General features: G+C 50.6%; 1 protein-coding gene across 2 annotated transcripts in view; it reads left to right on the forward strand.

The window, feature by feature from the left end:
- Positions 1 to 13,001, forward strand: part of CSE1L (chromosome segregation 1 like) — a 458,899-nt gene that overhangs the window by 94,441 nt on the left and 351,457 nt on the right. For both annotated transcript variants that reach the window (XM_085619429.1, XM_085619430.1), the window contains exon 6: positions 92 to 182. In XM_085619429.1, coding sequence (XP_085475555.1) covers positions 92 to 182 — 91 coding nt within the window. The remainder of the gene's footprint in view (positions 1 to 91; positions 183 to 13,001) is intronic.

Genomic DNA, 13,001 nt, shown 5'->3' on the forward strand with positions numbered 1-13,001 from the left:
GAATGTTATGTATTTATATTCTGCTGGTCATTCAACACCAATGCAAAAGATTAAATGAAACACTAAAAAGTATACTTTTTTTTCCTCCTAGATATCGGCATGAGTTTAAATCAAATGAATTATGGACCGAAATCAAGGTTGTGCTGGATGCTTTTGCAGAACCCTTGACCAACCTTTTTAAGGTATGGACACTTGCTGTTTTTTTCAGACAATTATGACCAAAGATTTAAATATTAACTAGTATCCGCAATCTGTTTTAGCTGCACATAATAGTATGCAATTCATTAACTGTTGTCTGGCATTATGAAGTTAAGCTGTCTGTATATTTTTTTTAAATATATTTTTCCCCAACATTTTCTTTTTCCTCCTTTTTGTTGTTTTCACAGCTATAGCTGATCACTAGTTCTGTCCATCACTTTTGAAGTCCTTTGACATCAGAAGCCGCATGCCTTCTAGTAAATAGTTGCTGCTGCCTAAATCTTCTGAGAACGCTAGCAGCAGATTTCTCCTTGTTTTTCATGATCCCTTCTGTATCTTAAGAGCTGTCCTTGTTAAAATATTTCTTAAAACATATTTCTAAAGGTTAGCTTTACATGTGCATCCTCTTCTAATTAACATTTTTTTTTTTTTTTTTTTGAAACCGTTTATTGCAGGTTGTAAAAGTTACAGGTATGGGCCTACAACCACCCGGCCGGCCGCTAGAATGACAAAAGCATATTGCATACATACAGTAAAAGTCTCTCGGCAGTGCAGAGCAGTGAAACAGGAGTAATCAATGGTGCAGGCCACACAGCTCCAAGCCCACAGTACGGTTCCCTTTTCTTGAAATAAACAACACCAAAAAACCACACCCGCAAGGCAACCCGAGATCCAAAGTGACAGCACGTGCTCCATAAGTGGGGGATCCAAACCAGCAGCAGAACTCTGAGGAGGGGAATGGGAGTAGGCCAGGGACTGGGGGACCGCGCGCCCGCGGCCGAGGGAGGGGGGCCGTCTAGGGAGACGGAGCAGGCGAGGCAGCCGGTAGCAGTGGTGGCTCACAAATACCCCCGCGGTAGGCGTTCCAGGGGCCCCAGAGTTTCACCCACGCCCCAGGCTTACCCCTCGCCACATACACCACCTTTTCACGAAACATACACCAATCCATATGCTCTTTCCAGGCCGACACCGCAGGGGGCCTCTGGGATCCCCACAATTGAGCAATGTCACGCTTAGCTATCATGTATCCCAGAGTCACCCACCGCGTCTGCGGGACCGAATAGTCATTCGGTTCCCATACATTCAGCAAGCATCTCCTCGCTTCAGGCAGCAGCGCGACACGCGTAACCACACGCAGGACCTCATGCACACCACGCCAGAATCGCTCCACCTTCGGGCACTCCCACAGTATATGCATGAAAGTCGCCAGCGCACCACAGCCACGCTTACACAGTCCGTCACCAGCAAAACCCATACGCAGAAGCCTTGGCCCCGTCACGTAAACCCGGTGAAGGATCTTGAGCTGGACGAAACGAAGGCGAGCCGGGATGGCCACCTCTTTCGGAGAGGCCACCGCGGAAATCCAATCCTCGTCGTCCAGCTCCAGCCCGTCGGCAACCCAGGCCTCGCGGAGACTAGTCAGCAGGCACGATCTATCGTTGATCAGTTTTTTGTATATGAGGGAGATCGTGCTGTCCGGTACATGGCCGTCCAGCACTCTGTCCTCCAGGGGGGAAGACTCCGGAATGGATGCGACGTCCGGGAAGACGGAGCCCAGCGCATGGCGGACTTGTAGGTACCGAAAGTACTCACTGCCCTGCAGCTGAAACTCCGCCTGCAGCGTCTCAAAAGTTTTGAATCCCCCCCTCGTCCAGAGATCTCCCACCGTGCTGATTCCTATTGTGTCCCACTTCTCGAAGCCCTTCGACGTCCATAGGGAGCCCAACCTCTCAGACGCATACAGCGGTGACGCCCGGGTCAAACGGTCCTTCCACCCCATAGCTGCATTAGCCGCGTGCCAGACACGCACCATAACACGCGTCGGTCCCGTCAAACGGGAGTCGGGCGCGCCAGAGTAGAGCGCTCGATTGTAATCGCCACCGGGCAGGAGCATCTTATCCATCTCAAATGCCGGGTTCAAGGCGGGCCCGTAAAGGCCATGATTAATTGCAGCTAGTTGGGAGGCCCAGTAATACCGTTTAATGTCAGGGAGGGCGACCCCCCCATCGTACCACGGGAGCGTCAATTTAGCCAGAGCAATGCGCGGCCTCCCGTCCCAGAACAGGCGCCGCTGGAGGCCCTCCACCTCACGGAAATAGCGTGCCGGGACCAAGTCCATAGTATTCTGGAGGGCGTAGAGGAATCGCGGCAGGGACATCATTTTGAACAAAGCCGCTCGGCCGAGCGGCGAGAGCGGCAGACGCCGCCAGCGCACCACGTCCTCCCTCAAGCGCTGGAGGGGGGGCAGCAAATTCCGCTCATAGCGGGCCTCCGGGTCAAGTGTGATATAGATACCCAGGTACCGAAAACCTTGGGAGGCAATCTGGATCGGACAGTCCCGTGGTAGGGCCGGAGCCTCCCCGGAAAGCACATAGACACAGGATTTCGCCCAGTTGATGACCAGGCCTGAGTTGCGACCGAATGAGCGCAAAACATCAACCAGGACGATCAGTGAGTTACGCGGGGAGGCGAGATACAGAAGGATGTCGTCAGCGTAGAGGGACACACGGTCCTCATGCTCGGGGGTCCAGCGGAGACCACGGATAGAAGGGTGCCACCGCAGCCACTCCGCCAGGGGCTCCAGGGCCAGGGCAAACAGGAGAGGCGACAGGGGGCAACCCTGTCGCGTACCCCTCCCCAGCGCGAATGGGGCCGAGACTCGCCCATTCACTACCACCTGCGCCAATGGGCCCGAATATAGCAATTTGACCCAGCTAATGAAACCCGGGCCGAACCCGAATTTCGCCAGCATCGCCCAGATGTATGGCCATTCAAGCGTATCAAACGCCATGGTGGCGTCCAAGGACGCCAAGATGGCCGGCTCCCGCACAAATGGGACACGCGCGAGCACCCCGTGCAAGCGCCGCAGATTGAGCGCCGTGTTGCGGTGCGGTATAAAGCCAGATTGGTCTTGGTGGACCAGGTCGCCCACCACGCCAACCAACCGGTTGGCCAACACCTTGGCAAGGATTTTGGGCTCCGCGTTCAAAAGCGAAATCGGCCTATAGGATGTGACCCGTTCACGGGGCTTCCCCTCCTTGTGGATCACCACAATTGTGGCCAGGCGCTGGTCCGGCGGGAGGGAACCCTGCGAGTGGGCCGCCAGGAACATCGCGCGCAGGTGGGGCGCCAACACATCCGGGCGTAGCTTGTAGAGCTCGATGGGAATACCATTGGGGCCCATGGCCTTGCCAGATGCAACCGAGCGAATAGCCAAGGCAATTTCGTCCGCGGTGGGAGGGGCGTCCAGCGAATCCCTGTCCTCCACCGTTAGGGAGGGCAGTGCGATGTCCCGAAGCAGGGCATGGGAATCTTCCTCCGAGCAGGGGGAAACCGGGGAGTAGACTTCGCGGAAATAATCCGCGAAGCAGGAGACAATGGCTTCCGGCTCGGTGACACACGCACCATCAACACTCTCAATCAAAGGCACCACGCGGCTCGCTCTCTCCCTCTTATCCAACCACGCAATCAATTTGCCAGCCTTATCCCCCACATCATACAATCGCCCCTGCTGCTCTCTACTGAGGCCCCTGGCCGCCTCCGTGACGAGGGCCCGATAGGCCGCCTGCTTTAGGTGTAGAACATGCAACTTGGCGTCTGTTACCCCGCTCCCCAGGTCACCCTCCAGTTCTGCAATCTCGGCCTCTACCCGGGTCACCTCCTCCCGCTCGAGCCGCCGGGCATGGGAGATAAAGGAGAGGGCCTCCCCTCTAAGGACTACCTTGAAAGCCTCCCACAGGGAGATGGCGGAAGAGACCGACCCCACATTCTCGTCGAAATATCGCTGTAAGGATTTGATCAAATCGGCACGAATGGTGGGGTCGCGCAAATACCATGCATTGATTGGGGCCACCCTGCCATCCCCCCTCGGGAAGACATCGAAATGCAACAACAATGGGGAGTGGTCTGAGATACCCCGCGCTAGATGGCGCACCTCCCCCACCCTCCCTGCATGGGCCGCCGGGACAAGGATGTAATCAAGCCGCGAGAGGCTACCATGGGCACCCGAGTGGAAGGTGTACTGTCGCAATGCGGGATGCTTTAATCGCCAGCAATCCACCAGGCCCAGCGTGTCCAGAAGGCCGGGCAGCCACGCCTGTGCCCGGGGGAGGTCCCTAGGGGGATGGCGATCCATAGACCCAGAGGCTACCGCATTAAAGTCCCCTCCAACCACCAGCAGGCCACTCGGAAGGTCCAGAAGGAGGCGCCCCAGGTCCGCGAATGTGGTGGCTTGTAACCCAGGCGGGACGTACACTGATATAAAGATAAACACTCTACCCTCCATTCTTCCCACCAGAACCGTGTAGCGTCCCCTCTCATCATGGCGCACCTCATCAATCTCCAACGGGAGCGAGTTCTTGATCATAATACCCACCCCCCGCGAGCCCGAGGTGAAGCCGGAATGTGCCACCAAACGATATCCCCGCCGATTCATAACATTTTTATTTTAAATATTAGTCCTAGGTCAGTCATTGAAGCTGATTTTCCAGTGCTTTTTGTAGTTTGGGATTTGGACAAACCTTTTATGATTTTGTGGCAGAGTTTCATTTTGAGATAGTGAGCAAAGCCACTAACTATTCTAGGGAAATTTGTAACAGTAAAATTAAACTTTTGTTATAGTCAGTGAGTGTGGACCTATTGTGATGCCCTTTCTGCAAACCATTAAACACACTTTCATTAATTAGGTCTTAGTTTCAGAAGATTCTCTGATCCTCTGTAACAAAGTGGTCTGACCATTTAATACCGTTTTCAGACCTATAATGCAAGCTAATTTCTTTACCAAATGGAAATGGTATACAGTTTTAAATTTTCTTCCATCTGTGATGAACATCTTAACATGTTTGACTCTGAGTTGCCAACAGGAGTAGTACAGATTTTTGATCGTCTGACCAGCCCCTCGTTTCCTCAGAACTGGCTCACTCGCAGCCAAAATTAGGCCATCTCCTTCTAATCACTTAGTTGTCTTCATGATCACTTTACAATCTCCTTCTCATCCACCTGATCAGTCATGCCTAAAAGCTAAATATATCCTGACACTTTCCCTGTCCTACACTCCACCTGCTGAGAATCTTTGCATACTCTTCAATTCTGGCATGCAAGCGAACTTCTTGTATCCAATATGCTAGCCTTATTCCTGCTACTCATGTGGAAAATCCACCCACATTTCGATTTCAACCCATTAACTCGCTTCACGCCTCAGTGAGCAAGAAGGGTGACTTTAAGAGTCTTCTGGTTTTACTGCCTCCTTTGTTTTCCTGCTTACCTTGACAGTCCTAACTTATTTTCCTGTCTCTTCTAAAATCTGTCGTGAACACCATACCTCCTGTCGTAGAAATTGGGTTCGTGAACTATATCCCAGTCTGCGACTAAAATATAAATTACTCATCTCGATCTTGAATGATATCATTTCAAGTCTCTCATTCTTCACTCCCGAACAGTCTTCTAAACGTAAACATCAGTACCTCTTAAACGTCCATAATTGTACTTTCTTTGTAATCCTTGAGTTTGAGTCTTCCTGCTTGAAATGGCTTCCTCTCTGAAATATGCGATTTTAGTCTCCTTGCCAACACTAATAAGCTAATCTCTGCTTTGAAGGTGGGTGTCAATAAACCCACTTACATTATGCTTTTACTGTAACTATGTATATTACCATCCTTTATTCTAAATGCTTCTCAATACTTTTAACATTTGTTTTTTATATATTTGATTACATATGTTTTAAGCATTCCTGCAACTATCAAATGAATAGCGGTGTTTACAAATGCACGCTGAATGCTAGGAGCAGGCCATTTGCACACAAGCATCGCTCTGTCTTTTAAGTTATTGTTGAACAATGAGTTCAGTGGTGAGACTTTGTCAAACCATTAAAACTGCTTAACGGGAGGCTGAAGAAGGTAAACCAGTGTTTTTATTTGTTAGACTGGTAGATTGGTATAAGTTCCATGGAGGAAGCTAAATCTGAAAAACGAATTTAAAGTGCACAAAAGAAGCTTTACACCAGTTACTACATGCAAATGATTCTGCAGTATGGCATGCGCAGTAATTCATACGGTATGTGCTCTGTGCCCTTCAATAAATTGCTTCATTCTGGCAAAATGTTGTTATACTATTTGCTGTAGTAGCATTATTAGTAGAACCAGACACTCGAGTGATGGCGTGTGTTGCACAACTATATGTAGGGCACTTTAGAGGAGTATCCACTCGTGAACAAAAAACATAGCAGTGCTCCCATGTCTTGGGCTGCAGAGGGGGATTTAATGGTCCAGGACACATTAACCTCATCTGAGTTTCCATAAGTATTCTTCTCCATACCCGTATAGCGTTTAATTACTTTGCCTTCCATGCTTCTAATACACTTCCACTGTTCTTTTTAAGTTTACCCCTCTCTAAATTTTTGGAGCACCTGATAAGACAGTCGTTTATGCTTCTAGCATCGCAGTGATTTTCTTAACTCTTAATGGAACTGTTGTATGCCCAATGCCACCCAAAATATAAACAACACTCCAGCAACATCTCAGAGTTGGAGCCCTGGTTTAGAAATTAAAGCTAGAACAAATATTGAACTGTACACAATTGGTTCATTAAACTCTTTGAAACCAGAGCATGTTGTAGGAATAAATCCTGGTTATGGGAGGATAAAATGCTATTTAGAATTCCCCTCAAATCGACATCTGCATTACTGTACCAGAAGAAAGCTTGCTGAAACATCTTCTAGAGCGTGTCAACAAAATCATTGAATTAAGACCCTTCTAAAGCAATTGTAATGCAAATCCAATGTCAATGGCAATTCTCAAATGCTAAGGCATGCTAAATGTGATGGATGGCATGCTGGAATTAATCTCTGCCACTGGTGAGAACTCTGTACAGCATACAGTTCTATTATTATTTTGCCCACCATGCCCTCAGCCATGTGCAAATCAGTCTTGACACACTAATGGGAGCAGTCCAGCTCAACCTGCCAGGCCAGGTCCTTCCTTATTCAGAATGCAAGCAACCCAGCACCGGTTTCGCCCTAGTCTGGGTGGGGGGGGGGGGGCTCATCAGCTATGTATAGTTCCTCAATAGCTGGCAGAGGACTTGCTCATTAGCCTCCAACAAATTGCAGAATTCCAAGCAATTGTTTTTGCCTTTAGGTAACTACACCTTCATTCAGTATAACAGTATTCACAGCTATTAGGCCAGTACTGGTCGGGGCAATTACAAAAAAGGTAGAGAACATCCAAGCTCATAATTTTCTATATACTCTTACTTTGCCAGCAACATTGAGAAATAGATTACGTATCTTGCCCCTGTTCCAACATGTAGAGCAAACGTTTCTCTTTTAAATGAGACTGCAACCCAGTTAAAGGCCTTAATCTCACCTAATGGTCCCTCTTAAAACAAGCATTTGCAATTCAATCGGTCTCGCCTTTGGGGCCTTGTATGCATTTAGCTATGCAGCACATTAGCCTGTGGGTTCTGAAACATCTACTGTTCTCTAACGTGGAGGGAAAGTAAGCACCAAACTGCCTGACAAGGTATGGGAACACATGGAGAGAAATACTGCCTTTCAGCGGGAAATTGTATAGTCCAAAGCTCTGTTATTAATCTAAAATCAGGGCCTTCGGTGGTCAGATCATTTGAAAAAAAATATCGTCTACGGGTACTCGTGGAAGACAATTTCTATGGACTGGAATCTAGAGAATGCTAAAGTGATTCTGGTATTTTACGGACCTCTGCTGATCGTTTTCTATCAAAGTTCAATAGAGGCAGTTGCCAGAATATTTTTTTTTTTGTTTTTTAAAAGTCCCTCAGCAGGAAGTGTGAGAAAGTGGCTCTGTATATACTGTTCCCAAAAAGGTACAGTGTGTACAGAATCCACAGTCCCCAGAGGTTTGGCAGAGGCTCAAGTTAGATATAACCTTACTCTCTAAAGTGGTAGCTTGGTCGAGCAACAAGGCAGTATCAGAGGACAGTGTAAAGCATTTGTGGTACACACTCAGTCAGCACATGGTCTCACACACTCAAGAACTGAACTCTAGGCCAATGGTTTATATACAAAATGTATGGTTGTTTTATTTTAGAACCAGCAATAGGTATCAAAATATACTTTCTCATAAGGAGATGCTTTAGTTAAATACTTTTGCAATATGCAATTTACTTTTCTAGGTAATAGTTACAGGTTGTTGCAATAGGCAACACAATTTCAAACACAATAATACATTGAGCTCAATGGGAATTTTAAGTTATGTGCACTTGATTACTTTCAGGATTACTTTTCTAACTCCATGACTGGATCCTAGATTCAGTCCTGGGACAGTTCTTGGAAACAAGTGAGTAAATTCAGTTAAGTTGCTGTTGTGATTTTTAAACAATATTTTGCAATTTTAAAAGTTGACACTTAGAAACTTTTTCTGATCAAATTACCAATGTTATCCTATAAAAGGAAATTCACTTAGCAGGTAAGTGGGGTTATGAGTACTTTTTCTAGGTCAGTCTTGGATCCTGGATCTAGCACTAGTGTACCACCTGTAAGCAGTTGAGAAACTGCGTTCAAGTTATACAGGCGATTATTAAAGAATATTTATAAGTTTGCAAAATCGACACTTGGAAGAAATTTCATAGAAAAACAGTCAATGGTTTCCTATGGGAGAGAATTCAAGTTACGGGTAAGGTATGTTCTCGTTACTTTTGTAATCCAGTACTGGAGGGGGGAGGGGTCTCCCAGGGTCAGGTTGGTACAGTTGTTTCACCCTCAGCGACACTGGGGCGGCCGGGTGCAGAGGAAGTTGGGTCCAATGTTATCCTATAGGAGGCAGGGGGGCCTTGGTTGTTGGTTGCTGACTAGCAGGCCACAACGGCTGTGGGAGCTGGGCTCCTGGTCACTTGCTTAGGGCAAATGGGGAAGTAGGTAGGAGTAGAAGTTACACTGCCAGGTCCACTCGGGCGGCTGTGTGCAGGGTGCTTTTGAGCCTTCGGGCGCTCAATGGATTTAAATGGAAAAGCTTAAGGACGAACAAAGGCTGCAAGCTCTGGGATGAAGATTCTTCAGGTGCCACCACCACTTTGAGAGGTAAGTTGGGGGATAGGTAGGTACCCAGGAGCCGAGCACAGGGGGCCGCAGGGCGCTGGGTGCAGGGGTGCCTTTTGATGTCAGGAAATCTTACCCTCTGTTGATCGCGGTTGGGGGGGGGGGGGGGGGGGGCGGGTCACTGGTTCTGAGGCTGCAGGCATCAGGAGCGTCGAGGTGGGTCCATGGGTGCCGGATTCGGGGTCACAGTCGCCGGGGGGACGTCCTCGGGGTCTTTGTCCACTCTGGCACAGGCCAGGCTTGGCGAGTGCAGAGTGTGCAGGGTTCGCGGTTCCGGACTGATGCCAGGGGTTAGAAATTTGCTTTGAGCAGAGCCACTGCTCATGGAAGTCCCAGATGCTCAGTCACAAGGTAGCCAGGTCCTCCGGGGTTTGTGAGGTTGCTGGCCACAGGAGGTGCCGGGATTTAGCAGGAGCAGGTTCGAGGGTCGACAGGCCGGTAGGGCTGGGGCCAAAGCAGTTGGTGTCTTCCTCTTCTTAGCAGCTGCACGGCAGGTCTTCTTTCTTCTTCTTGATGACACAAAGCCGATCCTCTCCCTCACCAAGGACCCCCACACCGCTGAAACCAACCCCCACGAAGGAATGAAGGCAGTCGCTGAATGGATGAGGAACAGCCGACTGAAGCTGAACTCTGACAAGACAGAGGTCCTCATACTCGGATCCACCCCTTCGGCCTGGGATGACTCCTGGTGGCCGACCGCACTGGGAACAGCGCCAACACCCACAGACCACACACGCAACCTAGGGGTCATCCTCGACCCCACACTCCATGACTAAGCAGGTCAACACCATCTTTCCTCCTGCTTCAACACCCTCCGCATGCTCCACAAGATCTACAAATGGATCCCCACCGAAACGAGAAGAATGGTCACCCTGGCCCTCATCAGCAGCAGGCTGGACTACGGAAACGCCCTCTACGTAGGAGCCTCGGCCAAACTCCTGAAACTGCTTCAACGCATCCAGAACACCTCTGCACACCTGATCCTTGACATACCCCGCCGCAACCACATCACACCCCACCTGAGACACCTGCACTGGCTCCTCATCAACAAAAGGATAACCTTCAAGCTCTTCACCCACTCACACAAGGCACTCCACAACACCGGACCAGCGTACCACAACAGAAGACTCAGCTTCTATACTCCCACCCGCCAGCTCCGCTCCGCCGACCTCGCCCTTGCCACAGTCCCCCGCATCCGAAGAGCGACCTCCGGCGGCAGATCGTTCTCCCACCTCGTCGCCAAGACCTGGACACTCTCCCCATCCACCTACGGCAGACCCTAGACCTGCTGACGGTCAGAAGACACCTCAAGACCTGGCTTTTCGAGCAGTAGCAGCATAACCCCCCCCCCCAGCGCCTTGAGACACTCACGGGTGAGTAGTGCGCTTTATAAATGCAATGATTGATTGATTGATTTAGCGGTATTGATTGAAAACAACCAGTAGGTCAGTAAAAGACCAGAATTGCTCCCTGTGAGAAATTGCAATTTTTCTTGCATGGTATGCCCCCACTTTTTGCTGAATTGCTGACTGTACTTTGACTGAGTGTGCTCTGGGATCCCGCCAATCAGGTTCCCTAAAACCCAAATTGGCAAACCCTGGCCACATGTCAGCCCCTGGTAAATGGTACCCTAGGTACCCAGGGCCTTGTGACCAGGGAAGGCCTCTAAGGGCTGCAGCACTTATTGTGCCACCCTTAGAGGCTCTGTACACAAACACATTGCCCTTGCAGACTGAGTGTCTGGGTGCAAGACAAAACACAGTCGACATGGCACACATCCCTGTGTGCCATGCCCACAACCTACACTGCCCTGGCCTACATCAGCCACCCCTCTAGCTGGGTGCCCTATGCCAGTGGCACAGGAGCATGAGCCCGGTGCCCCTAAAATACCCAGGTCCATTCTTGGGCACTGTAAGTGCAGTGCTGCCATTTAAGAGTACATGGTGCTGAGAGCTCGTCCAATACAAACTCCCCAGCACCATAATGGCAACACTGAGAAGTTTGGTATCAAACTTCTCAGCACCTTAAACCCGCATTGAACTGTGGGATTTAATGTACAAAGCACTGCAGAGGGCATCTTAGAGATGCCCCCTGAAACCTAACCTACAATCCACGTCTTGTCTGAGAGGCTGCCTTGGCTGCCACACAGCAGACATGTTGCTGGACCCCTGGGTGGAGAGCCCCGCTCTCCTGGGCCTGCAACAATGCACATTTTGGGGGCGAGGTGCTAGGTCTCCTCCCCCAGGATGGGCAGGGGGAAGCTTCAAAGGCATGCCGCCGTTGTTTGCTTCTCCAGACCATTTGCTGTACCCAGCAACTGGCCCCCACCGGTTCTGACACCCACTCTGGCGGAAAGACTGGCCGGAAACCCCAAGTAAGGACAGGGGATGTGCCAGCCTCTGCCAACCCCACCCCTCAGCTGGGGGAGGCGAGGTGAAGCACAACTCCAGGCTCTCGCCATCTTGAAGATGGGGAGCCCTGCCCAATCAGGACTAGGCTACTGCCCCCCTCCCACAGGAGAGTGGCAGGATAGGGGGTGTACCCACCCCAGGCAATAGACCCATTGGTCTCTGCCCTTCACCTACCTGTAGCGCCCCTAAATTTAGTATTTAGGGGCACCCTGAACCTTCCTTCCTCAGATCCTGATTCTGGAACAAGAGGACGATACCGACTGACTTTTCCCCAACCCTACAGGCCTGTTGATCCTCGAACCTGCTCCTGCTAAATCCCGGGTCCTCCAGGCCTGTTGATCCTCGAACCTGCTCCTGCTAAATCCTGGCGCCTCCAGTGGTCAGCAACCTCAAACCCCGGAGGACCTGACTGCCTTGCTCATCTAAAGACTGGGACTCCCACGAGCAGTGGTTCTGCTCAACCAGCAACAACCCCTGGTGCCAGCCAGGAACTGCGAATCCAGCACACACTGCACCCGCCGAGCACAACCTGTGTCTAAGTGAACAATGACCACGAGGACGTCCCCCGGCGACTGTGACCCAGAATCCAGCACCCAAGGACCCTCCTCGACGCTCCTGACGATGCCTGCAGCCTCAGAACCAGGGACCCCTCCAACCGCGACCAAGATTTCCCGACGCCAAAAGGCACCCCTGCCCCCGGCGCCCTGCGGCCCCCTGTGCCCAACTCCTGGGTGCCTACCTATCCTACAGCTTCCCAACTTACCTCTCGAAGTGGTGGTCGCACCTGAAGAAGCTTCGTCCCCAAGCTTGCAGCCTTTGTTCATCTAGCAGCTTCTCCATTGAAATACATTGAGCGCCCGACGGCTCAAAAGCACCCTGCACCCAGCCGCCGGAGTGCCCCTGGAAGTGCAACGTCTATCCTATCTTACTTGCCCTGTGTGAGTGACCAGGAGCCCAGCTCCCACAACCGCGTGGCCTGCCTGATAGCAGCCACCAACCAAAGGCCCCCTGCCTGCCTTAGGCTAACATTGGGCCTAACTCTCTCTGCACCCGGCTGCCCCTTTGCAGCTGAGGGTGTAACAACTGTACCTACCTGACCCTGGGAGACCCCCGAGTCTATGCCCAGAACCTTAACTCTGCTTGTCGAGTACTTACCTTAAAGCCGATAACCTACATTTTCTCCATAGGGTAACATTGACTGGTTTCACTTGGAAATTCTTCTAAGTGTTGAGTTTTGAAGCTTTAAAATATTCACAGCCGGATAACGAAAACGAAATTACTCACATGTTATCAGGAGAGATCCCAGTGTGGGATCTTGGTGC

This window comes from Triturus cristatus, chromosome 7 (genome assembly GCF_964204655.1).
Source record: "Triturus cristatus chromosome 7, aTriCri1.1, whole genome shotgun sequence".
Taxonomy (NCBI): domain Eukaryota; kingdom Metazoa; phylum Chordata; class Amphibia; order Caudata; family Salamandridae; genus Triturus; species Triturus cristatus.